At 46.6% G+C, this 26,406-nt stretch overlaps 1 protein-coding gene across 2 annotated transcripts; it reads left to right on the top strand.

Moving 5' to 3' along the window:
• Positions 1-1,576: 1,576 nt before the first annotated feature.
• On the top strand, positions 1,577-26,368 carry LOC310670200 (uncharacterized protein). Of its 2 annotated transcripts, none has more exons than XM_083425063.1 (7): positions 1,577-1,787; positions 10,889-11,441; positions 12,092-12,807; positions 13,696-13,810; positions 15,925-16,673; positions 24,262-24,391; positions 25,682-26,368. In XM_083425063.1, exons 2-7 carry the CDS (start codon positions 11,177-11,179, stop codon positions 26,038-26,040), a joined length of 2,334 nt encoding a protein of 777 aa, XP_083281189.1. In that variant the 5' UTR covers positions 1,577-1,787; positions 10,889-11,176; the 3' UTR covers positions 26,041-26,368. The 2 variants fall into 2 exon arrangements, with proteins under 2 accessions (XP_083281189.1, XP_083281188.1); XM_083425062.1 differs by having other exon boundaries at positions 1,670-1,787; positions 12,074-12,807.
• The last annotated feature ends 38 nt before the right edge of the window (positions 26,369-26,406 follow it).

The following is a 26,406-nucleotide window of genomic DNA, read 5'->3' on the forward strand; positions in this document are numbered from 1 at the left end:
GAGAATGAATGGGTTTTAAAAATGCACTGACTTGTTCCAGATTGGGTTTCCAAATGGTTACTGGATTTCATATGCTCCAGCGGGGTTGCTGTCCCACCTTTTTCTCCAAGAAGCTCAAAATGACTTACAACAACAACCCTGTGAGGTAGGTTGGGTGTGAGCTTCATGGCCAAGTGGGGATTTGAACCCTGGTCTCCCATGTCATAGTCTTGACACTACTACTATATGAATTTCTGCCTGCAGTGCAAGTGCTTTCTTTTTAATCCCCACTTCCTCAAAAGCCCTCTGGGTGCCATGCGTGGTTCTCAGCCTTCACAAGGCTGCTGTGAAGTAGGCTAGGGGCTGCTAGACAGAGAGATTATTGTTAGACCAGTATCATCTGGTCAGCTTTCGTGTTATGGAGGGGAATGTCTTTGAGCCTGGTACAAGGCACCACGCGGAGAGGAGAGGGCAGTATCTCGGCTGGCATGCATGCAGTCAAAGGGCTGCCACATGGAAGATGGAACAAGCTTGTTTTCTCTTGCTCCAGAGGGTGGGACCAGAACCACTGGGTTCAAGTTACAAGAAAGAAGATTCCAGCAGAACACCAGGAAGAACTTTCTGACACTAAGAGCCCATTAGTTGATTCCAGCATTGCAGGGGGTTGGACTAGATGACCATTGGGGTCCCTTCCAACTTGACAATCCTATGGAATTGTAGAATTAGTTAGAAGGGACCACAATTGTCATCTAGTAAAATCCCCAGCAATACAGGGATATCCTTTGCCCAAGAGTCTCATGCCCTACCAACTGAGCTATCCAAGGTATTGTAGAGGTTTTGTTTCTATGATTCTAAGTTAATAGATTAACTTAGGTTCATTAGTTTCAGTGGGTCTACTCTGAGTAGGACTTTGTTGCTGTTTAGTTGTTTAGTCATGTCCAACTCTTCATGACCCCATGGACCAGAGCATGCCAGGCACTCCTGTCTTCCACTTCCTCCCGCAGTTTGGTCAAACTCATGCTGGTAGCTTTGAGAACACTGTCCAACCATCTTGTCCTCTGTCCTCCCCTTCTCCTTGTACCCTCCATCTTTCCCAACATCAGGGTCTTTTCCAGGGAGTCTTCTCTTCTCATGAGGTGGCCAAAGTCTTGGAGCCTCAGCTTCAGGATCTGTCCTTCCAGTGAGCACTCAGGGCTGATTTCCTTCAGAATGGAGAGGTTTGATCTTCTTGCAGTCCATGGGACTCTCAAGAGTCTCCTCCAGCACCACAATTCAAAAGCCTCAATTCTTCGGCGATCAGTCTTCTTTATGGTCCAGTTCTCACTTTCATACATCACTACTGGGAAAACCATAGCTTTAACTATACGGACCTTTGTTGGCAAGGTGATGTCTCTGCTTTTTAAGATGCTGTCTAGGTTTGTCATTGCTTTTCTCCCAAGAAGCAGGCGTCTTTTAATTTCGTGACTGCTGTCAGCATCTGCAGTAGGACTTAGTTGGCCTTTGTCTTGACTCCCCGCTCCATAAGGAAAAGTCAACTTTCCTGAAAAGAGACTGAACGGGTTAAATGCAGAGAGTTCTCTTGCCTAGAGAGCTCCTGAAATGGGAAAAGGGAGCAATGCATGTCACTTTCCTGTCCCGCCCCCCCTCTTTTTCCCTTTCTCGGTAGGGGAACCCACCCTACACAACCCCCCCCCCACCCAAAAAAACTTCCCTTTTGCACATTCCAGCCTGCGATCATAATCGTGCAAGGCGTGTTGCCCGGGGACTTCCTGCCCGCGTCCCCTGGTGGAAATCCTTGCAAGGAGAGGGTGAGTTCAAGAAGGTTGTGGTGTGGGGGGGGGGGCATGATTCAGAAGAGGAGATCCCCAAGCAGGAGAAGCAGATGCAGAGGAGGAACCAGGAGGGCAGGCGGGGAGTGGGGACACCTGCCCCTTGAAACAGCTGCCAGGATGCTTTCCTCTTTTGCACATTGTTGTAAAACAAATCCTGTTCTATGTATTTGGGTAATCTAGTTCCTTTTTGCACACACACACACACACACGGCCCCATTTGTGTGGCACATTTCAAGCAGTGTCCTACTGCTCCCAGCTGTCATGGCTTTCCCCCACAGAGAATTGTGGGAGCTGTAGTTTGCGCTGTGGGTTAAATCACAGAACCCAGGACTTGTCGATCAAAACGTTGGAGGTTCGAATCCCTGCGACGGGGTGAGCTCCCGTTGCTCGGTCCCTGCTCCTGCCAACCTAGCAGTTCGAAAGCACCTCAAAGTGCAAGTAGATAAATAGGTACCACTCCAGTGGGAAGGTAAACGGCGTTTCCGTGCGCTGCTCTGGTTCGCCACAAGCGGCTTAGTCATGCTGGCCACATGACCCGGAAGCTGTACGCCGGCTCCCTCGGCCAGTAAAGCGAGATGAGCGCCGCAACCCCAGAGTCGGCCACAACTGGACCTAATGGTCAGGGGTCCCATTACCTTTACCTTTAGTTTCCTAAACTACAGGGCGGCATATAAATTCAGTAAATAAAATAAAATAAATAAAAAATAGATAAGGAGAGATGGAATGTGGCATAGGAGGGAGAGACTCACAAATGCAGAACACACGAAATTCAAGGCTAATCTAAAAGGTTAAATGCAATTAAAGCAGCACTATTAAAATAATGAAATTATATACACCTGGGGTCTCTAATTCTTTTATCAACCCTAGGCCCAATTTGAGCTAAAATGAGTTTGTGATGAGCTCCCCATTCACAGCAATGGGGTTGGAACTGGTCTTTATGGTCAGATGAGTACTTTTAAAGGTTTGATGTTGGTAACCACATACATCAGACAAGGAGGCAAACCTACTTCTTAACTGTGCCACTTTAGACAGCAGGTGAAGGCTCACATGACTGAATGTTTCTCCATTAAAATATAGCAAGATTTCCTGTATGTGGGAAAACTAGTATGTCAGAAAAGTCTAGGCCAGAAGCTTCTTCCTGAGCAGATACTTTTCTATGTGCAAGATATGTTTGTTTGCTTGTTGTGTGTGTGTGTGTGTGTGTGTGTCATATGAGTTCACCTCCTCATTAGGAGAGTCAGAAAAAGTTCCACAACCTCCTCTGCTACTTGTGAGAAGGAAGCTTTTGTCCAAATTAACTTTAGCAGGATTTAGGCCTCGATGTTTCCTGGTTTCCATGGCAACCACAGCCAAGCAGCCTCTGAGCAGATTACACAGATTAAGCAGGTGTGCGTGCATTGTGGGGATTAATGATCACATCTATTGTAACTGAATGCCCTATTTCATATTCAGCTTCTCTTTTTAAAAAAGAATTATTAAGAAGTGAGGGTTAATAAAAGCTGATTTTTAGTTGCTTTTGAATATAGTTAAATTTGTTACCTGTGGGCACACACACACACACACAGTCCGAGCTAAACAGATTATGTTTGGGAGATAATTTTCATCACATTATTTATTTTATAAAAGGAACTGTTTACTGCCCCCACATAAAATATCAGGGAAATGTATATAGCAATATTTAAACATTTTTTAAAAAACAGTTTTATCTCTTATCTCTGTTATCTCTTAATGGCCAATGTTAAGTATCAGGGTTATTTTTATATACCGGTATATATATGTGTGTGTGTGTGTGTGTGTGTGTGTGTGTGTGTTATTCTGCCAATGTTCAAAGAGGCATCTGATACTGAAAAACACCAGTCTCAGCCAAGGATTAGACAAAACATAAGCCAAAGTCAGATGAAATCATAAAACAAAATGCAACCCACAAAATGACTACATTTATCTATTTGTTATATAGCATTTTAAAATACACCTTATTTTTAATGGTTATCCATGGGGGTAATTCTATGAAAATGTCAACCTCTTAATCTTTTGCAAATCTCAGAAGCTTTTTTATATAAAATTGACTAATAACTCAATTTCTTTATAAATGTCTGTTAGTATGCCACCACCTTGTATAAAAAATATCAAAGCACTGTATAATAATATACACATATATAATATACACATATATGTCTGTGTGTGCATCCATGTACAATAAAACAAAACTCCATAAAAACAAAATAACATATCCATTAAAACGGGTCAGCAAACCTTTTCAGCAGGGGGCCGGTCTACTGTCCCTCAGACCTTGTGGGGGGCTGGACTATATTTTGAAGAGAAAAAAAATGAACGAATTCCTATGCCCCACAAATAACCAAGAGATGATTTTAACTAAAAGGACACATTCTACTCATGTAAAAACACGCTGATTCCTGGACCGTCCGCGGACCGGATTGAGAAGGCGATTCGGCCACATCTGGCCCACGGGCCTTAGGTTGCCTACGCATGCATTAAAATGACTGGCTAATCAGCCTAGGCCTGTCAGCATAAAAAGTCTTCAAGGGATGCCTCAAAGGCAAAAGCCTAGCCCTCCCCTCTTCTGCATCCCACCAAGCATACAATCCATTTCTTTCCTATAATGTACAGTTGATATGCATGATTTTAAACATTTTTTTTTTCAGAGTTTGATGATATGCTCTGTTCAAAACAATATATTATATGTGAACCATGTAAGACAGGGCAAAATTTCTTTCAATATTTTCTATTCTTCTGCCAGAGACCTCTCCAAGAAAACAGGCAGCAGGCCAGTGCTTCTGCCTCCACTGTCGGAGGCAGGCAGGATGCCTCTGAATGCCAGTGGCTGGGAATCACAAGTGGGGAAGAGTAGAATCATAGAATCATAGAATCATAGAGTTGGAAGAGACCACAAGGGCCATCGAGTCCAACCCCCTGCCAAGCAGGAAACACCATCAGAGCACTCCTGACATATGGTTGTCAAGCCTCTGCTTAAAGACCTCCAAAGAAGGAGACTCCACCACACTCCTTGGCAGCAAATTCCACTGTCGAACAGCTCTTACTGTCAGGAAGTTCTTCCTAATGTTTAGGTGGAATCTTCTTTCTTGTAGTTTGGATCCATTGCTCCGTGTCCGCTTCTCTGGAGCAGCAGAAAACAACCTTTCTCCCTCCTCTATGTGACATCCTTTTATATATTTGAACATGGCTATCATATCACCCCTTAACCTCCTCTTCTCCAGGCTAAACATGCCCAGCTCCCTTAGCCGTTCCTCATAAGGCATCGTTTCCAGGCCTTTGACCATTTTGGTTGCCCTCCTCTGGACACGTTCCAGTTTGTCAGTGTCCTTCTTGAACTGTGGTGCCCAGAACTGGACACAGTACTCCAGGTGAGGTCTGACCAGAGCAGAATACAGTGGCACTATAACTTCCCTTGATCTAGATGCTATACTCCTATTGATGCAGCCCAGAATTGCATTGGCTTTTTTAGCTGCCGCGTCACACTGTTGGCTCATGTCAAGTTTGTGGTCAACCAAGACTCCTAGATCCTTTTCACATGTACTGCTCTCAAGCCAGGTGTCACCCATCTTGTATTTGTGCCTCTCATTTTTTTTGCCCAAGTGCAATACTTTACATTTCTCCCTGTTAAAATTCATCTTGTTTGTTTTGGCCCAGTTCTCTAATCTGTCAAGGTCATTTTGAAGTGTGATCCTGTCCTCTGGGGTGTTAGCCACCCCTCCCAGTTTGGTGTCATCTGCAAATTTGATCAGGATGCCCTTGAGTCCATCATCCAAGTCGTTGATAAAGATGTTGAATAAGACTGGGCCCAAGACAGAACCCTGCGGCACCCCACTAGTCACTCTTCTCCAGGATGAAGAGTAACCATTGATGAGCACCCTTTGGGTCCGGTCAGTCAGCCAGTTACAAATCCATTGAGTGGTAGCAGAGTCAAGACCGCATTTTACCAGCTTCTTTACAAGAATATCATGGGGCACCTTGTCAAATGCCTTGCTGAAATCAAGGTAGACTACATCCACTGCGTTCCCTTCATCTACCAGGCTTATAATTCTGTCAAAAAATGAGATCAGGTTCGTCTGACATGACTTATTTTTCAGAAATCCATGCTGACTATTGGTGATCACAGCATTCCTTTCTAGGTGCTCACAGACTGTTCGCTTAATGATCTGCTCCAGAATCTTCCCTGGTATTGATGTCAGACTGACTGGGCGGTAATTATTTGGGTCCTCTCTTTTCCCCTTTTTGAAAATAGGGACAACATTTGCCCTCCTCCAGTCTGCTGGGACTTCGCCTGTTCTCCAGGAATTCTCAAAGATGATTGCCAGTGGTTCTGAGATCACATCTGCCAGTTCTTTTAATACTCTTGGATGCAGTTCATCTGGCCCTGGAGACTTGAATACATCTAAACTAGCCAAGTATTCTTGTACTATCTCCTTAGTTATTCTGGGCTGTGTTTTCTCTGCTGAATCATTTGCTCCAAATTCTTCAGGTCGGGCATTGTTTTCTTTATCGGAGAAGACTGAGGCAAAGAAGGCATTGAGGAGTTCAGCCCTTTCTGTGTCCCCTGTTTGCATTTCACCATCTTCTCCTCTGAGTGACCCCACTGTTTCTTTGTTCTTCCTTTTGCTACGAACATACCCATAGAAGCCTTTTTTGTTGCTTTTAACCTCTCTAGCAAGCCTGAGTTCATTCTGTGCTTTAGCTTTTCTGACTTTGTGTCTACACGTGCTGGCTATTTGTTTGAATTCCTCTTTGGTGGTTTCCCCCCTTTTCCATTTTTTGTACACATCCTTTTTTAATCTTAACTCAGTTAAAAGTTCTTTAGATAGCCACCCTGGCTTCTTTAGGCACCTTCCATGTTTCCGTCTCATTGGTATTGCCTGAAGTTGTGCTTTTACTATCTCCCTCTTAACAAACTCCCAGCCATCATGAACTCCCTTTCCTTTTAGTATTACTGTCCATGGGATCTCACCCAGCACTTCCCTAAGTTTTATGAAGTCGGCTTTCTTAAAGTCAAGAAATTGAGTCCTAGTATGCTTGGCTGCTCCTTTCCGTTGTATAGTAAACTTCAGAAGAGCATGATCACTTGCGCCTAATGATCCTTCCACTTCTACCCCATTAACCAGGTCATCGACATTGGTTAGGACCAGATCTAAAATGGCTGTTCCTCTTGTTGCTTCTCCCACTTTCTGGACAATGAAGTTGTCTGCAAGGCCAGTGAGGAATCTGTTTGACCTTATGCTCTTGGCTGAGTTTGACATCCAACAAATATCTGGGTAATTGAAGTCCCCCATTACTACTATCTCCCTTCCTTTTGCATGCTTGGCCATCTGTTCCAGGAAGGCATCATCTATGTCCTCCGTTTGGCTTGGGGATCTATAGTAAACTCCCACAATGAGGTCACTATTATTCTTCTCTCCCTTAATTTTGACCCAAATGCTCTCACTTTGGCTTTGAGGTTCTAAATCTTGGATCTCTTCACAGGTATACACATCCCTGACATATAACGCCACTCCTCCTCCTTTCTTGTCTGGTCTGTTTCTCTGAAATAGATTGTATCCCTCCATTTTTACATTCCAATCGTGGGACTTATCCCACCAGGTTTCAGTGATGCCTATTATGTCATATTTAGTTTGCTGTACCACGAGCTCAAGCTCATCTTGTTTATTTCCCATGCTTTGTGCATTAGTGTACAGACATTGAAGTCCATTAGTCATTCCCCCGTGTCTCTTATTTAAGGATTTTTTCCTCCCACCACTAGGTCTGCTTGCTGTTTGCTCCATTTGGTCTATGACATTTGGATGATCATCTTCATCAATTAATAGACTCCTACCTTCAGGAGCACTGTCTCCCTCCCCCACATTAGTCAGTTTAAAGCCCTCCTGATGAGGTTTCTTAGTTTTTTGGCAAAAACATTCCTCCCAACCGTTGTGAGGTGCAGCCCATCGCTTGCCAGAAGTCCATCCTCAAGAAACTGCAGTCCGTGATCTAAGAATCCAAACCGTTCCTGTTTACACCATTTGCGAAGCCAGCTGTTTACTTCCACTATTTTCCTCTCTCTCCCTGGGCCACGTCGTTCAACTGGGAGGACAGATGAGATGACGATTTGTGCATTTAATTGCTTCAATTTCCTGCCCAGAGCCTCGTAGTCTCTTTTGATCTTCTGGAGGCTATTGCTTGCAGTGTCATTGGTTCCCACATGAACCAAGAGGAAGGGGTATTTGTCAGTGGGTTTTATGATTCCTTGCAGTCGTTCAGTTACATCTTGGATCTTAGCCCCGGGGAGACAGCACACTTCCCGAGACATCTTGTCAGGCCCACAGATCACTGCTTCTGTTCCCCTCAGTAAGGAATCCCCTATCACCACTACACGCCTTCTCTTAGGTTTGGTCAGGGTTCTTCCGTGAGCGGTCCGTTCCAAGGTCGCCTGCACATTCCCTGAGGACTGACTTTGCTGCTCATCTTCATATACGTGATCGACTGTAATGAGGGAGAGATCCTCAAATGGAGTCTGCTCTTCGTCTTCCATGCTAGGGGAGAGGACCTCAAAGCGATTGTGTATTTCTAGACAATCAGAGCGAACCCTGGGCCTCCTACTTCTTTGAGTCACGTTTCTCCACATATCGGGCTCCTGTGTTGGTGAACTAGCCTCCTTCTCAGGGGAGTCCCCTGTCTCCTCCTTGGTGGAGACGGTGTGCTCTGTTGCTTCCAAGAAGAGCTCCAGCTCTCTAATTCTTTGGAGCGTAGCTACACGTTCCTCCAGTTGCTGGACTTTGTCTTTTAGGAGGGCAATCAACATGCAATTGCTGCACGTAAAGCTGCCTGCAACCTTTGGCAAGATGGCAAACATTGCGCAGGAACCGCAGGCGACTGCAGCTGTTCCCTCCCCCTCCATCTTGAGAATGTGTCGTTGGGCTTGAAACTAGCTCCCCTAAATCTATAAGATGGTTCAAACTGCGCGCGCCGCTGCCCTGCAAACACTGATAAGCTCCTCCCACAGCTAATCACCTGCCTCAACAGAAACCCTGCCCCCTCTGACCTTTGACCAGGGAAAGCAGCTAATCAGCCACAAGAATCACACACACAAGAAACCCCTTTTGGCTCCTTCTTCAGCCGCTGCCCTGCAAACACTGAGCGCACTTGGTTCCTTCTTTTGGGCTTCCCATCTGGCGGGTGGCGCTGTGGTATAAAACCACTGAGCCTCTTGGGCTTGCTGATCGGAAGGTCAGCGGTTCGAATCCCCACAACGGAGCGAGCTCCCGTTGCTCCTTGCCAGCTTCTGCCAACCTAGCAATTCGAAAGCACGTCAGTGCAAGTAGATCAAAAGGCACCGCTGTGGCGGGAAGGTAAACAGCATTTCTGTGTGCTCTGGCACTCATCATGGTGTCCCGTTGCGCCAGAAGTGGTTTAGTCATGCTGGCCACATGACCAAGAAGCTGTCTGTGGACAAACACCGGCTCCCTCGGCCTGAAAGCAAGATGAGTGCCGCAACCCCATAGTCGCTTTTGACTGGACTTAACCCTCCAGGGGTGCTTTACCTCTTACCTTACCAGGTCGGCCTGTGAGCTAACTGGGCCTTTGGTCCAGCAAATGGACACTTCTTAAGGTCTTGTCTTGCCAAATGCAAGGCGGTTCTTTTAAGATGAGATCCAGAAGTAATACAAAACACAAGTGAGTGAGAAGATTAGAGATTTTAATTCTACACAGTGTTACGGTAAAATCTGGGTGCGAGGCTGCTCTGCCACCCAGCTCATCGGACTAAGTCCGCGGGTCCCTGCGGAGGAAAATGAGCTTAGCCGGAGACAGGAGGAAACTGCAGAAGATCCATGTTTATTGCGCAACAGGTTCAAGGCGAGATTGAACAGCGAGAAAGGGGTGACATGAACTTTTGAAACTTCCCTCCATGTCCCAGAATACAGTGCAAAATACATCCCAGTTACATCATGAATACATTAAGAAGAGGTTGGGTTACACAGATTACATCATGAATATATTAAGAAGAGGTTGGGTTACACAGGATTAACATATGGAGGAGGGAGGGGGGAATATGCAGAGCTGGAGATATGCGTAGATAAGCACATCCTGAGTACCGGTGATGAGAAGACAATGGTCCATGTATGCATAGTCTGCCACCTGGCATTGCCCGGAGGAAAGGCTTGGCAGAGCGATTTGACAGGATTAGGGTCTTGACACCTTGCTTGAGGGATTATGGAGGACAGGGTAGGTGTCATGGAGTCCTAGAGAAATTGAGCAAATTGGCACGTTGATTTTCTATGAATTTTATAGATTTTAGTCCCTTTTGACATTGACAATTGGAAATAAATGGCTATATTGTAGTGAAGAAGGAGGTGAAGAAGACATGCCCCCCCGCCTTCCGTATCAACAGCATGCAATATATACATACCAAGCAAGCACTTCTTTCTGCCACTTGGAAGCCCTCAAGAAGTGGCGAAGCGACTCCCCAGGTAGCCTTACTTTGCTGATCAGCCCGTGCACGAGCTTCAAAAATCTTGGCCCAAAATCATCTGATTTATAAATAGCTAGCCTGTTAGCCTGCGTGGCATACCTGACTGACTACGCGCAGATCACAGTGGATGCTCGGGTTGTGAATGTGATCCATGCAGGATGCACATTCGCAACCAGCAGCGCTTGCAACCCACGCCTGCACACACGCGGGTTGTGATTCGGCGCTTCTGTGCATGCGCAAAGCGCAATTTAGCGCTTCTGCACATGCACGACCGTCGAAACCTGGAAGTAACCCGTTCCGGTCCTTCCGGGTTTTGGTGGTCTGCAACCCGAAAAAACGCAACCTGAAGCGTCTGTAACCCGAGGTATGACAGTATTCATTAGCCACCTCTCCCAATGCCTCACTTTCTTCAAACAATGTCCAACATCAAAAGAAGGTACCCAGTAATATCACTTCTTTCCAACAGATTAGGGCATTAAAGGCTGTTCTCAGCCATCAAAGAGCTCAAAAAGAGATAGAGAAGGGAAAGCAAACAGAGGCAGGAAGGGTAACTGTTAGATCACTAATTCCTCAAAATACTGTACAATTTATCTTCCAGAGATTGCCCATATAGGTCTTATACTCCACCAGCTTCTCCTCAACTGTAGAGGAAATTTACAGGCTTCTTCCGGAAGTTTCTCTCCCTTTCTGACTCTTCCCAACTGGGCCAAAGAGATGGATTCACGTTGGAGCTGAACACAGTCCCTTCCCTCGCCTTTCGGGACAAAGACCCTGTCGGGAAATGGTGGGAGCCAGCCTCTATCACGTGAAGCCCAGTCACCTGTCCTTTCATGAATTTTCAAATATATAAAACTCCACGCAACAACTGCTGCCGGTTTTCTGCACGATGAGCAAGAGCGCCGCCGAGAGGAAGAGAGAGAGCCGGGCGAGGCAAAGCGAGGAGCAGAGACTCCTTGAGCGGGAGAAGGCCAGGAGAGCAATGAAGATGATCAGGGAAGACCGGAAGCTGGACAGCGCATACCAAAAGAAGCACAGGGAAGACTCTTGGAAGAGGATGCGCCTCATGAGGCAAAGGAGGAAAGAAGCTGAGGAGGCGCTGAGGAAGGCCGGGTCCTCTCAGGCATCGCCACTTACGCCACACCAAACATTTGGTAAAAGCTACAGAAATGCATTTCCGTGGCTCTTCCTGGGTTGAGTTTAATGTCACCCCTGGGTGTTTATCACTTTGGTTGTTAATGGTGGCCAGGGGGCAAGTGGGGGGAGCAAGTTTTATTTTAAATTTTATAATAATTTTTATTAATTTTCAGTTACAATAATCCAATACTTGCCTCATTATAACAATGCCAAATTATAATACAATTAGTAATACCAATCATATCATTTCCAACAATAATTAAACATAATTTTACATCTTATAGAGTTTTTTTTTTTACTTCCATCAATCACATCTGAAAATTTTCCAATCTACTGTAATCACTTAGTATACATTTCTTACTTTCACTAGTACCTCAGTTCTCAAACGCAATCTGTTCCAGAAGACCGTTTGACTTCTGAAATGTTTGAAAACTGAAGTGCAAAGGGCTGGCTACAATTCAATTGGAAAAATTGAAAAACACACTGCGGAAGCCATTAGACTTCTGAGGTGTGTTCGAAAACGGAAGCAATTACTTCCAGGTTTTTGGCGTTCGAAAATCGAAACGTTTGGCCTCCAAGATGCTTGAAAACTGAGGTACCACTGTACATAGTTCTGATGTGCCTGATCTAAGAAGTCTTTTATTTACAGGGCACTGGATACCACCAGAAGTCAAAATGGAGGACCAGGACCTTGAAGAGCCTGAAACAGGGGAGATGCCTGAGGCAGGAGGAAGGGACCTGCATGTTGTCCAGGTCGAGACCACTGAAGAGCTGTCAAGAAGGTTGTCTCCGTTCCCAATAAAGGAGGAACCGGAGGACGGGCACTGTGAAACGCAGTGGCAAGACTTCATGCAGCCAGCACAACCCCCTCACACAGAACATGATGATCCATGCTTGCTTGATCCTGACCCTGGAGCGGGCCCTAGGGATTTGCTCATTCTGTCTGCGAATGGAGTGACAGACATCACTCAGTGGCCTCAGAGCGAGCTTACGAAGCGAAGCCTGCCAGACTTTTCGAGAGGATCCCTCAAGATCTGTGAGCATCACCTGGATTCTCCCGCAACAGTGAAAGAAGAGACTCCGGACCTCAGCAGATTAGAGGCACGCTGCCATCACTTCAGGCACTTCTGCTACCGAGAAGCCGAAGGGCCCATGGGATTGTGGAGGCATCTCCAGGAGCTTTGCCACCAGTGGCTGAGGCCAGAAGAGCACACCAAGGAGCAGATCCTGGAGCTGGTGATCTTGGAGCAGTTCCTGGCCGTCCTGCCCCCGGATATGCAGATCTGGGTTCAAGGGCATGGCCCAGAGACTTGCGCCCAGGCAGTGATTCTGGCAGAGGATTTCCTGCTTGGGTCGCAGGAGCTTGAGAAGCAGAAGCAGCAGGTGAGAACATCTCTTTCTTTGTGACCTTCGAGGGGCCCCAGAGACAGTCTTTGCAGGGAGGCTGTGGAGGACACTTCCAGGTACCTGCCACTTCAGTTTATAATTTCATTTCATTTCACTTTTAATTTGCATATGGTCTTTCTGTGTTACTATACACAAGGCAGTTCAGGATACAAATTTTAGAGGAAACAAATTTTATTGTTTTTTCTTTGTTTGTACTCCCTATTTCATTTTGTAATACAGTGGTACCTCGCAAGACGAATGCCTCAGAAGACGAAAAACTCGCAAGACGAAAGAGTTTTTCGATTTCTGAGTTGCTTCGCAAGACGGATTTCCCTATGGGCTTGCTTCGCAAGACGAAACGTCTTGCGCCTTTTTTTTTAAACCGCCAATGCATTCCTATGGGAAACCGTCAATACACAGCGGTGCTTCACAAGACGAAAAAACTCGCAGAACGAAAAAACTCGCAGAACGAATTAATTTCGTCTTGCGAGGCACCACTGTACAATCGTCCCTTAGTTGTTGAACGCCTTGTGACTCGAACGTTTTGGCTCCCAAACACCGCAAACCCAGAAGTGAGTGTCCCAGTTTGCGAATGTTTTTCAGAAGATGAATATCCAACACGGCTTCTGTGGCTTCCGACTGAGTGCAGGAAGCTACTGCAGCCAATCGTAAACCGTGCCTTGGTTTTCAAACGTTTTCGGTAGTTGAATGGACTCCCGGAACGGATTCCATTCGAAACCCAAGGTACGGCTGTATCTTGCTTCTAAACTGTTAAACAATAAAAATAACAATACTGGCCTATTTTGCAGAGTTGTCAAAATCACACAAGCCGATTGGGGTGCTTTGCTTAACATGCTCTATTAATCCTTCATTTTTTATTTTTAGCTTAACCTGATGTTTGAAGAGGCGGTTGCTAGCTCACCAGAGGCAGAGGGGGAGCCAATAGCACAACTTTGCACAGAGGGACTGTGGAAAGGCAAAAGTAGAGCCATCATGTTGGGTAAAGATCTGTTCTTCAATGTGGTGTAGTGGTTAGAGTGCTGGACTACAACCTGGGAGAGCAGGGTTCAATCCCCACCCGGCCATGAAGCTCACATAAGTCCCTAAGAAGAGCCTGGCAGGCTCAAGCCAAAGGCCCCTCATAATTTAGCATCCCGTTCTCACAGTAATCAGCCAATCGCCTGCGATAAGACCCCAAGCAGGACCTGAGCCCAACTGCACCACTCTCTACACTTGTGGTTCCCAACAAACTGGTGTCTTGCCTCAGTATTGGACTAGATGAGAGCCAACAGACTGAAGCTCAGTCCAGATAAGACAGAGGCTCTGTTGGTGGGTGGTTTCCTAGACCGGATGACTGGGAGGTTGCCTGCTCTTGATGGGGTTACACTTCCCCTGAAGGAGCAGGGTTGTACCCTGGGGGTAGATCCTAGATCCTTTGCTGCCGCTCGAGGCTCAGGTGGCCTCAGTGGCCTGGAGTGCCTTCCATCAGCTTCAGCTGCACCACTATTTGGACAGGGATGGCCTAACTACTGTGGTCCATGCTCCGGTAACCTCAAGGTTAGATTACTGCAATGCGTTGTACATAGGGCTCCCTCTGAAGATGGTTCGGAAACTTCAGTGCCAGGTTGCTCACCAAAGCAAGATGCTTTGAGCATATTACACCAATCCTGGTCTGACTGCACTGGCTACCAATTAGTTTCCGGGCCCAATTCAAAGTGCTGGTTTTGACCTACAAAGCCTTAAGCAGCTCAGGGCCGCAATACCTCAAGGCCCGCCTCTTCTCATATGAACCTATGCAGTTCCCGAGATCATCTTCTGAGGCTCTTCTTTGTGTGCCTTCTCTGCAGTGGCTCCCCGTCTGTGGAATGGTCTCCCCAGGGAAGTTCACCTTGCGCCTTCATTATACACCTCTAGGCGCCAGGCAAAAATGTTTCTTGTTAACCAGGCCTTTGGTTGACCTGATTTACATCCTATGCCCTTTTAAAATGTGGGTTTTTTTGTGGGGGGGGCACTATTGGGGTGTTGTTTTTATTTTTGTTACGTATTTTGTGGTTTTATATCTTGATTTTATTCTGTGAACCACCCTGAGACCTCCAGGTATAAGGCAGTATATACCGTATTTTTCGCTCGATAACACGCACATGACCATAACACACATGTAGTTTTTAGAGGAGGAAAACAAGAAAAAAAAATATTCTAAACGAAACAGTGGATGTATGATTTTTGTGGTTCATGCTGTGGCCACAGACATGTGATCTGACGGTGAGTTTGGGGTAGCCCCATCCCTTATCATTGTCCATGCCTTCTAGGCCTGATGGGGGTTGGAGTCCTGCAGTATAATATAATAAATAAATAAATTTTTATTTATACTTCACCCTTCCCGGTTCAGAAAACTGGGCTCAGGGCGGCTAACAACCAATTTAAATCACTTAATTGATGCAACAAAAAACAGCATAAAACAGTATAAAACATGAATAACAATAAATTCAGAATTCAAAAATCAATTTAGGGGGGAAATCCATCCAATAAACATTCGATGATCACCAGGGCTAGCTGGCTAAATTAGTCCTATTTGGGCCAGCGAGGAGACCAGGGGAGAATTAGCTGTGGGATCCCAGAGCGGGTAATCTTCATAAAAAGGGCAGGGGGAGGGAAGGAAGGAAGGGGAATAAAAGATCAGGCTAAGTTCAAATTGAAAGCCAGGCAGAATAGTTCTGTCTTACAGGCCCTGTGGAAGGAATTTAAATCCTGCAGGGCCCTGGTCTCATGGGATGGAGCATTCCACCAGGTTGGAGCCATCACTGAGAAGGCCCTGGCTCTGGTGGAGGATAATCTGACTTCCTTAGGGCCCAGGACCTCTAAACTGTGATTATTCATGGACCTTAAGGTCCTCTGCGGGGCACACCAGGAGAGGTGGTCCCATAAATACGAGGGCCCTAAGCCACAAAGGGCTTTTCAGGTCAAAACCAGCACCTTAAACCTGACCCGATACTCCACCGGGAGCCAGTGCAACTGGTAAAGCACTGGAAGGAAGGCACGACATTGGCTACTCCTGGCTTGTGCTGTTGTTTTAAGGGAGCTAGCAAATAAAACCCATTGCTTTCTCCTTTCCAGCTCAGGTGCAGCCCAAAGCGAAAAGGAAGATGCAGGACCGAGGACAAGCCAAATCGGGAGAGGATTTGGCAGCGCAAGAAGGAGACCTTCACGTGGTCCAGATGGAGACCACAGGGAAGTCACTGGAAGGGGCAGCAGCATTGCAGCCAATTAAACTGGAGCCTGAAGAGGGGCAGCGAGAGCGCTGGGAAGCCCAGTTGCAGGACTTCCTTAGGACAATGCAGTCCCCTCCCTCAGGGTGGAAGAACCCACAGACCCCACCTGCCTCGGGGAAGCCTGCAGAGGAGGACAGCAGGGTCCTCTCAGCGACCAGAAGGAGCAATGTCAGCCAGTGTCCCAAAGGACTGTGGGTCACACAAAGGCAGACAGGCCTGAGCAGAGAAGCTCAGCAGGCTTCTGACAACGTGGACTCCTCCGAGAAAGCAGAAGAGGAGGGGCTTCTCGACGAGGACGCCGTCAGCGTGGAGGCTCTGCGCCAGCGTTTCCGGCAGTTCCGCTGTCGGCAAGCTGAGAGGCCCCGAGACGTCTGCAAGAGGCTCTGGGAGGTTTGCCACCGGTGGCTGAAGCCGGAGAGGCGCTCGAAGGAGCAGATCTTGGATTTGCTGATCCTGGAGCAGTTTCTGAGCGTCCTCCCTGTAGAGATGGGGAGCTGGGTTAGGGAACGCCGCCCAGAGACCTGTGCCCAGGCGGTGGCCCTGGCGGAGGTCTTCCTCCTGGGGCCGCAGGAGCCCAAGAGACAGGAGCCCAAGGTGGGTGTGCCAGCCTTTGGGGTCACCCCAGCCACCTCCAGGAAAGGCTGTAGCTCAGTCATAGAGCATCAATCCCTAGCTTATCCAGTATAGTGTTGGCAAAGATCTCCCAGTGTGGCTTGGAGAGTAGGCTGCCTGGAGAGCCATGGCCAATCAGTGTAGACAGTATTGAACTAGATGGACCAATGGTCTGACTCATTATACGGCAGCATTGTATGTTCCCATCTTAATAGCATGCCTGCCTCTTTTACAAACTTTCTTCCTCAGATAGCCCCCAGATGGAGGAATGTTGTGTGGGAAGAGGGCAAGAGCTACCAGAGCACAAAGCAGCTTCCAAGTGCCTTATTTAGAACAGAATCTTACTTTACAAAGGTAGAAATTGTATTGGTTGCTCTGCTGCCCACTTTTGCCTCTGGCCCCGCCCACCACTGATCTCAGAAGGTTGCTCAGATGGGAATTTGCGCCCTTGGGCTAAAAGTCCCCCACCCCCTGACATAGCTTTTATTATTTATTATTAAGAAAAGTTTAACTGAACAATGTCAAATAAAAATAAAGCTATACAGTATTATATCATTGCAAGAGTTAACAGTTCCAGTTCCATATAAATGCTTATCTAATTACTATTATTACTATCCATATACATATATGTTTATTTTTAACCTGCTATATTTTGTATAAATGCATTCCAAATGTCATTCCACTTGTCCATGCAAAGTCTACGTCCGTAAACAATCCATTCATAACTTGCACGTCTAGTCATATCTTCAATCTATTGATTAAATGGAGCTGTCCAGTTGTCAAATTCCATGTAGCAGGCATGTTGTTCAAAAGAACAGATTCCTCTGAAAAAAATTTATTAGGTTCTTTTTTAAGACCAAACCATACAAAATAAAAAAACAGGAACACACAAACAAACAATAAATACAAAGAGAAAAAAGAGAAAGTGAGAAGAAAGAAAAAACAACATATCACAAACAAACCAAGATCAAAAGAATAGATTCCTCTGAAAATTTTAACGTTTTCCACAGGCATATTCATCTCATCCATTATTAACTTAGCTTGATACAACACACATAATGATTCTATGTGCTATATAAAGACCTCAAAGGTATTTCTCAATATCCCAACGTAATTGAATTTTAATGTCTGATTGGGTAAAAAAAGCAGGCTTAATATTTTCGTTCAGACCATTTCAAAGCTTTACATGGAAATTATTTTTATTGTATTGTTTTCCCAGATATACTGGCAAAATAGAACATATTTCCCTTCCATTGTTCACATTTTAAGGGGCGGGTGGTGGAGGTTGGAGACACTAAAAACTATTGACGTATTAATTTTAGCATGCTTGAAGAGCTCTGCAAATAAATAGATATAATTTTTAGGGAGAGTCCCTTGGAAAAAAAAGTATATTGCAGCTTTGATTGGCATTGAATCCACCCCAAATTCCCAGTTTGCTTGGGATTGTGTTAGCCTTATGCAGCTTCCTGTATTTCCTGAGTCAAGCTGTTGGTGCACCTAGCTCAGTCCTGTCTACACAGACTGGAAGCAGCTCTGAAAATTTTCAGCCAGGGATCCTTTTCTCATCCCTGCCTGGAGATGTCGGCGATTGAACCCCCAACCTTTTGCATGCAAAGTAGAATGCTCTACCATTGAGTCCCTCCTCATTTATTCATTACGTTACTGCCTAATTGAGGTTGCCTAATTGAGGGGGGTGGGTGTGTTTGTAAAAGTGGGAAATTTCCCGTGGAAAAATAGAGCAGCAGACAATTTAGTCATTTTCTTTAGATATTTGTAATCACACAAAAGTCCATCCGACGTGTTTGCAGGGCAGCGGCTGAAGAAGGAGCCAAAAGGGGTTTCTTGTGTGTGTGATTCTTGTGGCTGATTAGCTGATTTCCCTGGTCAAAGGTCAGAGGGGGCAGGGTTTCTGTTGAGGCAGGTGATTAGCTGTGGGAGGAGCTTATCAGTGTTTGCAGGGCAGCGGCTGAAGAAGGAGCCAAAAGGGGTTTCTTGTGTGTGTGATTCTTGTGGCTGATTAGCTGATTTCCCTGGTCAAAGGTCAGAGGGGGCAGGGTTTCTGTTGAGGCAGGTGATTAGCTGTGGGAGGAGCTTATCAGTGTTTGCAGGGCAGCGGCTGAAGAAGGAGCCAAAAGGGGTTTCTTGTGTGTGTGATTCTTGTGGCTGATTAGCTGATTTCCCTGGTCAAAGGTCAGAGGGGGCAGGGTTTCTGTTGAGGCAGGTGATTAGCTGTGGGAGGAGCTTATCAGTGTTTGCAGGGCAGCGGCTGAAGAAGGAGCCAAAAGGGGTTTCTTGTGTGTGTGATTCTTGTGGCTGATTAGCTGATTTCCCTGGTCAAAGGTCAGAGGGGGCAGGGTTTCTGTTGAGGCAGGTGATTAGCTGTGGGAGGAGCTTATCAGTGTTTGCAGGGCAGCGGCTGAAGAAGGAGCCAAAAGGGGTTTCTTGTGTGTGTGATTCTTGTGGCTGATTAGCTGATTTCCCTGGTCAAAGGTCAGAGGGGGCAGGGTTTCTGTTGAGGCAGGTGATTAGCTGTGGGAGGAGCTTATCAGTGTTTGCAGGGCAGCGGCTGAAGAAGGAGCCAAAAGGGGTTTCTTGTGTGTGTGATTCTTGTGGCTGATTAGCTGATTTCCCTGGTCAAAGGTCAGAGGGGGCAGGGTTTCTGTTGAGGCAGGTGATTAGCTGTGGGAGGAGCTTATCAGTGTTTGCAGGGCAGCGGCTGAAGAAGGAGCCAAAAGGGGTTTCTTGTGTGTGTGATTCTTGTGGCTGATTAGCTGATTTCCCTGGTCAAAGGTCAGAGGGGGCAGGGTTTCTGTTGAGGCAGGTGATTAGCTGTGGGAGGAGCTTATCAGTGTTTGCAGGGCAGCGGCTGAAGAAGGAGCCAAAAGGGGTTTCTTGTGTGTGTGATTCTTGTGGCTGATTAGCTGATTTCCCTGGTCAAAGGTCAGAGGGGGCAGGGTTTCTGTTGAGGCAGGTGATTAGCTGTGGGAGGAGCTTATCAGTGTTTGCAGGGCAGCGGCTGAAGAAGGAGCCAAAAGGGGTTTCTTGTGTGTGTGATTCTTGTGGCTGATTAGCTGATTTCCCTGGTCAAAGGTCAGAGGGGGCAGGGTTTCTGTTGAGGCAGGTGATTAGCTGTGGGAGGAGCTTATCAGTGTTTGCAGGGCAGCGGCTGAAGAAGGAGCCAAAAGGGGTTTCTTGTGTGTGTGATTCTTGTGGCTGATTAGCTGATTTCCCTGGTCAAAGGTCAGAGGGGGCAGGGTTTCTGTTGAGGCAGGTGATTAGCTGTGGGAGGAGCTTATCAGTGTTTGCAGGGCAGTGGCGCGCGCCTATCGGCGCGCGCAGTTTGAACCATCTTTTAGATTTAGGGGAGCTAGTCTCAAGCCCAACGACACATTCTCAAGATGGAGGGGGAGGGAACAGCTGCAGTCGCCTGCGGTTCCTGCGCAATGTTTGCCATCTTGCCAAAGGTTGCAGGCAGCTTTACGTGCAGCAATTGCATGTTGATTGCCCTCCTAAAAGACAAAGTCCAGCAACTGGAGGAACGTGTAGCTACGCTCCAAAGAATTAGAGAGCTGGAGCTCTTCTTGGAAGCAACAGAGCACACCGTCTCCACCAAGGAGGAGACAGGGGACTCCCCTGAGAAGGAGGCTAGTTCACCAACACAGGAGCCGGATATGTGGAGAAACGTGACTCAAAGAAGTAGGAGGCCCAGGGTTCGCTCTGATTGTCTAGAAATACACAATCGCTTTGAGGTCCTCTCCCCTAGCATGGAAGACGAAGAGCAGACTCCATTTGAGGATCTCTCCCTCATTACAGTCGATCACGTATATGAAGATGAGCAGCAAAGTCAGTCCTCAGGGAATGTGCAGGCGACCTTGGAACGGACCGCTCACGGAAGAACCCTGACCAAACCTAAGAGAAGGCGTGTAGTGGTGATAGGGGATTCCCTACTGAGGGGAACAGAAGCAGTGATCTGTGGGCCTGACAAGATGTCTCGGGAAGTGTGCTGTCTCCCCGGGGCTAAGATCCAAGATGTAACTGAACGACTGCAAGGAATCATAAAACCCACTGACAAATACCCCTTCCTCTTGGTTCATGTGGGAACCAATGACACTGCAAGCAATAGCCTCCAGAAGATCAAAAGAGACTACGAGGCTCTGGGCAGGAAATTGAAGCAATTAAATGCACAAATCGTCATCTCATCTGTCCTCCCAGTTGAACGACGTGGCCCAGGGAGAGAGAGGAAAATAGTGGAAGTAAACAGCTGGCTTCGCAAATGGTGTAAACAGGAACGGTTTGGATTCTTAGATCACGGACTGCAGTTTCTTGAGGATGGACTTCTGGCAAGCGATGGGCTGCACCTCACAACGGTTGGGAGGAATGTTTTTGCCAAAAAACTCAGAAACCTCATCAGGAGGGCTTTAAACTGACTAATGTGGGGGAGGGAGACAGTGCTCCTGAAGGTAGGAGTCTATTAATTGATGAAGATGATCATCCAAATGTCATAGACCAAATGGAGCAAACAGCAAGCAGACCTAGTGGTGGGAGGAAAAAATCCTTAAATAAGAGACACGGGGGAATGACTAATGGACTTCAATGTCTGTACACTAATGCACAAAGCATGGGAAATAAACAAGATGAGCTTGAGCTCTTGGTACAGCAAACTAAATATGACATAATAGGCATCACTGAAACCTGGTGGGATAAGTCCCACGATTGGAATGTAAAAATGGAGGGATACAATCTATTTCAGAGAAACAGACCAGACAAGAAAGGAGGAGGAGTGGCGTTATATGTCAGGGATGTGTATACCTGTGAAGAGATCCAAGATTTAGAACCTCAAAGCCAAAGTGAGAGCATTTGGGTCAAAATTAAGGGAGAGAAGAATAATAGTGACCTCATTGTGGGAGTTTACTATAGATCCCCAAGCCAAACGGAGGACATAGATGATGCCTTCCTGGAACAGATGGCCAAGCATGCAAAAGGAAGGGAGATAGTAGTAATGGGGGACTTCAATTACCCAGATATTTGTTGGAGGTCAAACTCAGCCAAGAGCATAAGGTCAAACAGATTCCTCACTGGCCTTGCAGACAACTTCATTGTCCAGAAAGTGGGAGAAGCAACAAGAGGAACAGCCATTTTAGATCTGGTCCTAACCAATGTCGATGACCTGGTTAATGGGGTAGAAGTGGAAGGATCATTAGGCGCAAGTGATCATGCTCTTCTGAAGTTTACTATACAACGGAAAGGAGCAGCCAAGCATACTAGGACTCAATTTCTTGACTTTAAGAAAGCCGACTTCATAAAACTTAGGGAAGTGCTGGGTGAGATCCCATGGACAGTAATACTAAAAGGAAAGGGAGTTCATGATGGCTGGGAGTTTGTTAAGAGGGAGATAGTAAAAGCACAACTTCAGGCAATACCAATGAGACGGAAACATGGAAGGTGCCTAAAGAAGCCAGGGTGGCTATCTAAAGAACTTTTAACTGAGTTAAGATTAAAAAAGGATGTGTACAAAAAATGGAAAAGGGGGGAAACCACCAAAGAGGAATTCAAACAAATAGCCAGCACGTGTAGACACAAAGTCAGAAAAGCTAAAGCACAGAATGAACTCAGGCTTGCTAGAGAGGTTAAAAGCAACAAAAAAGGCTTCTATGGGTATGTTCGTAGCAAAAGGAAGAACAAAGAAACAGTGGAGTCACTCAGAGGAGAAGATGGTGAAATGCAAACAGGGGACACAGAAAGGGCTGAACTCCTCAATGCCTTCTTTGCCTCAGTCTTCTCCGATAAAGAAAACAATGCCCGACCTGAAGAATTTGGAGGAAATGATTCAGCAGAGGAAACACAGCCCAGAATAACTAAGGAGATAGTACAAGAATACTTGGCTAGTTTAGATGTATTCAAGTCTCCAGGGCCAGATGAACTGCATCCAAGAGTATTAAAAGAACTGGCAGATGTGATCTCAGAACCACTGGCAGTCATCTTTGAGAATTCCTGGAGAACAGGCGAAGTCCCGGCAGACTGGAGGAGGGCAAATGTTGTCCCTATTTTCAAAAAGGGGAAAAGAGAGGACCCAAATAATTACCGCCCAGTCAGTCTAACATCAATACCAGGGAAGATTCTGGAGCAGATCATTAAGCAAACAATCTGTGAGCACCTAGAAAGGAATGCTGTGATCACCAATAGTCAGCATGGATTTCTGAAAAATAAGTCATGTCAGACTAACCTGATCTCATTTTTTGACAGAATTACAAGCCTGGTAGATGAAGGGAACGCAGTGGATGTAGTCTACCTTGATTTCAGCAAGGCATTTGACAAGGTGCCCCATGATATTCTTGTAAAGAAGCTGGTAAAATGCGGTCTTGACTATGCTACCACTCAGTGGATTTGTAACTGGCTGACTGACCGGACCCAAAGGGTGCTCATCAATGGTTCCTCTTCATCCTGGAGAAGAGTGACTAGTGGGGTGCCACAGGGTTCTGTCTTGGGCCCGGTCTTATTCAACATCTTTATCAACGACTTGGATGATGGACTCAAGGGCATCCTGATCAAATTTGCAGATGACACCAAACTGGGAGGGGTGGCTAACACCCCAGAAGACAGGATCACACTTCAAAACGACCTTGACAGATTAGAGAACTGGGCCAAAACAAACAAGATGAATTTTAACAGGGAGAAATGTAAAGTATTGCACTTGGGCAAAAAAAATGAGAGGCACAAATACAAGATGGGTGACACCTGGCTTGAGAGCAGTACATGTGAAAAGGATCTAGGAGTCTTGGTTGACCACAAACTTAACATGAGCCAACAGTGTGACGCGGCAGCTAAAAAAGCCAATGCAATTCTGGGCTGCATCAATAGGAGTATAGCATCTAGATCAAGGGAAGTTATAGTGCCACTGTATTCTGCTCTGGTCAGACCTCACCTGGAGTACTGTGTCCAGTTCTGGGCACCACAGTTCAAGAAGGACACTGACAAACTGGAACGTGTCCAGAGGAGGGCAACCAAAATGGTCAAAGGCCTGGAAACAATGCCTTATGAGGATCGGCTAAGGGAGCTGGGCATGTTTAGCCTGGAGAAGAGGAGGTTAAGGGGTGATATGATAGCCATGTTCAAATATATAAAAGGATGTCACATAGAGGAGGGAGAAAGGTTGTTTTCTGCTGCTCCAGAGAAGCGGACACGGAGCAATGGATACAAACTACAAGAAAGAAGATTCCACCTAAACATTAGGAAGAACTTCCTGACAGTAAGAGCTGTTCGACAGTGGAATTTGCTGCCAAGGAGTGTGGTGGAGTCTCCTTCTTTGGAGGTCTTTAAGCAGAGGCTTGACAACCATATGTCAGGAGTGCTCTGATGGTGTTTCCTGCTTGGCAGGGGGTTGGACTCGATGACCCTTGTGGTCTCTTCCAACTCTATGATTCTATGATTCTATGATTCTATGATTCTATGTTGACCCTGGTTCCTGATTTCCACTGCGACAGCCACTTGATGTTTCCTCTAGGCCAGAGAAGGTCCTAGTCCCTTGTCGTTTGCACTTTGTTCACTGAATAGATGCCTGTTTGAATTGCAGGTGCTGTTCCCACCTGAGGATGAGCTGAATTCTCTGGAGTCATCCAGAGCCCCGTCAGATTCCCCAAAGATGATGCAGAGGCTCCCCCTGGAGGCCAAAACAGAGGATGAGGTGGACATCAACTTACTAAGTAAGGGTTCTGGTGCCTGATTCATTAACGTTTCAACATTTCCGAGGTCATTAAAGCATGGCTTCTGCACTTGTGCTGGGGAAGTAGGAGTGTGTGAGGAGGGGATGCTAAACCTTGTCCCCTTCAAAGCAGCCCTTAAGTAGATTGCTTTCCCCCAGAGCTGCCGTTAGCTGCAGAGAAGGAAAAATGTAAACCTACATATTTTTCTCTCTGCAGCTAACAGAAGCTCCTGAGCGGTGAGGGGTGTGACCTGATTGGGGCTATGGCACAGAGGAAAGTCTCCCACAGCTGTAGATAGATAGATAGATAAAAAGATAAAAATATAAAGGTAAAGGGACCCTTGACCATTAGGTCCAGTCGTGGCTGACTCTGGGGTTGCGGTGCTCATCTCGCTTTATTGGTCGAGGGAGCTGGCGTACAGCTTCTGGGTCATGTGGCCAGTATGACTAAGCCGCTTCTGGCGAACCAGAGCAGCGCACTGAAACGCCGTTTACCTTCCCGGTACCAATTTTCTACTTGCACTTTGATGTGCTTTCGAACTGCTAGGTTGGCAGGAGCAGGGACCGAGCAACGGGAGCTCACCCCGTCGCAGGGATATGAACTGCCGACCTTCCAATCGGCAAGTCCTAGGCTCTGTGGTTTAACCCACAGCGCCACCCAAATGAATACCACAGCCTCTTCCATGTCGCTAAAGCAAGATTAAATTTGGACTCTGGACAGCTCCCAGGGAGCTCTGCTAGCTGAACACAGGAAGGTTGGCTCAGTCATCTGAAGCCTTCAAAAGCCTGACAGTACTTGAACTTTCCAGGTTACTGCTTCTTTTAACCTTTACCTTTTACTATGTTAACAGTTGAAGTGCTGGACTAGGTTTCAACTTCTCCAAGTCCGAGTTTAATTGAAACTATTCTGGGTTCAGGACAGAGCGTTTATTTGATGAACCCTGATAGCAAATAAGGGGAGAGCCATAGCCAGGGAGCAGAGCATCTATTTTGAGTGCAGAAGGTCCCCAACTCAGCATCTCAAAGTAGCACTGGGAATGTCCCCTGAATGAAACTTTGGGGAGCTGCCCCAGTCAGAGCAGATTGTTTCTCTCAGCAAAAGGCAGCTTCTTATGTAAAGCGAATTCTGCCCCAAATGTGACTTGAACATTCTCATATCGCCAGTCCCCTCTTCCCTGCCTCTCCCCACTTACTTCAACCTTCCATGATCCAAGCAATTTCTTCCTGCCCTGCCCACCAAACACAAACCCCAAACGCAATTCGCCCCGCATCAGTTTTGACATCCTTGCAGATCGGTACATACAGATGAATGTGTGCTTCAACGTGGAAACTCGAGAACTGCGGAAGAGGCTCCTGGCCAGGCAGCGCCAGAGACGCCACAGAGCCCGGCAGACCCCGGAGCAGCGGCTGCAGCGACGGCGCGTCGAAGCTGAAAGGAACGCGCGGCGCCGGGCTACTGAAACCCCCGAACAAGCGGCGGTTCGCAGGCAAAAGGATGCACAGAGGAAGTTGCAAAAAAGGAAGTATCCCCTTGATGCCCACCCTCTGGCTGTTCTTCAGACAGACTCTTGTGAGACCTTGGCGGGGGCAGAAGATGCCATGATCGCCCCCCAGCGTCCTTGCCATTGGGGAAGTCAGCAAAGTAGCTGAGAACAGCTGCAGTTCCCAGGCCCTTCCCACCTTTTGACATTGCACCAAATATTTATCTGGATGAACAGGGCTAGAGGAATCCCAGGCACTGGGTCGCCGGGGCACACAGATATTTGAAATACTTTTCTAGCTCTGTTGGAGAATGTATACACTCAGCCATAAGGAAAGTTAACGTTTGATTGTGTTGGAGGGATATCAGTTCTAGCGTCTTTCGCCGTGTTTTAACTGTGTTTAATTTATCTGTGTTTTAATTTATCTTTTGGAGTCTGTTACTTGCCCAAGAGCTGCCATGAAATATACATGCATAATAAAAACTTATTTTTTATTTTGAAGTATTTGTCTGCACAGAGTTTTTGGTTGAGCAAA

Source organism: Podarcis tiliguerta (assembly GCF_965153285.1).
Source record: "Podarcis tiliguerta genome assembly, chromosome: 2".
NCBI lineage: Eukaryota > Metazoa > Chordata > Lepidosauria > Squamata > Lacertidae > Podarcis > Podarcis tiliguerta.

Excerpts from the sequence above, each read along its gene's own strand:
- LOC310670200 (XM_083425062.1), top strand. The coding sequence starts at position 11,177 with ATGAGCAAGAGCGCCGCCGAGAGGAAGAGAGAGAGCCGGGCGAGGCAA. Across the intron at positions 12,808-13,695 it reads TTGAGAAGCAGAAGCAGCAG|CTTAACCTGATGTTTGAAGA; the intron begins GTGAGAACATCT and ends TTTTATTTTTAG. Across the intron at positions 13,811-15,924 it reads AAGTAGAGCCATCATGTTGG|CTCAGGTGCAGCCCAAAGCG; the intron begins GTAAAGATCTGT and ends TCTCCTTTCCAG.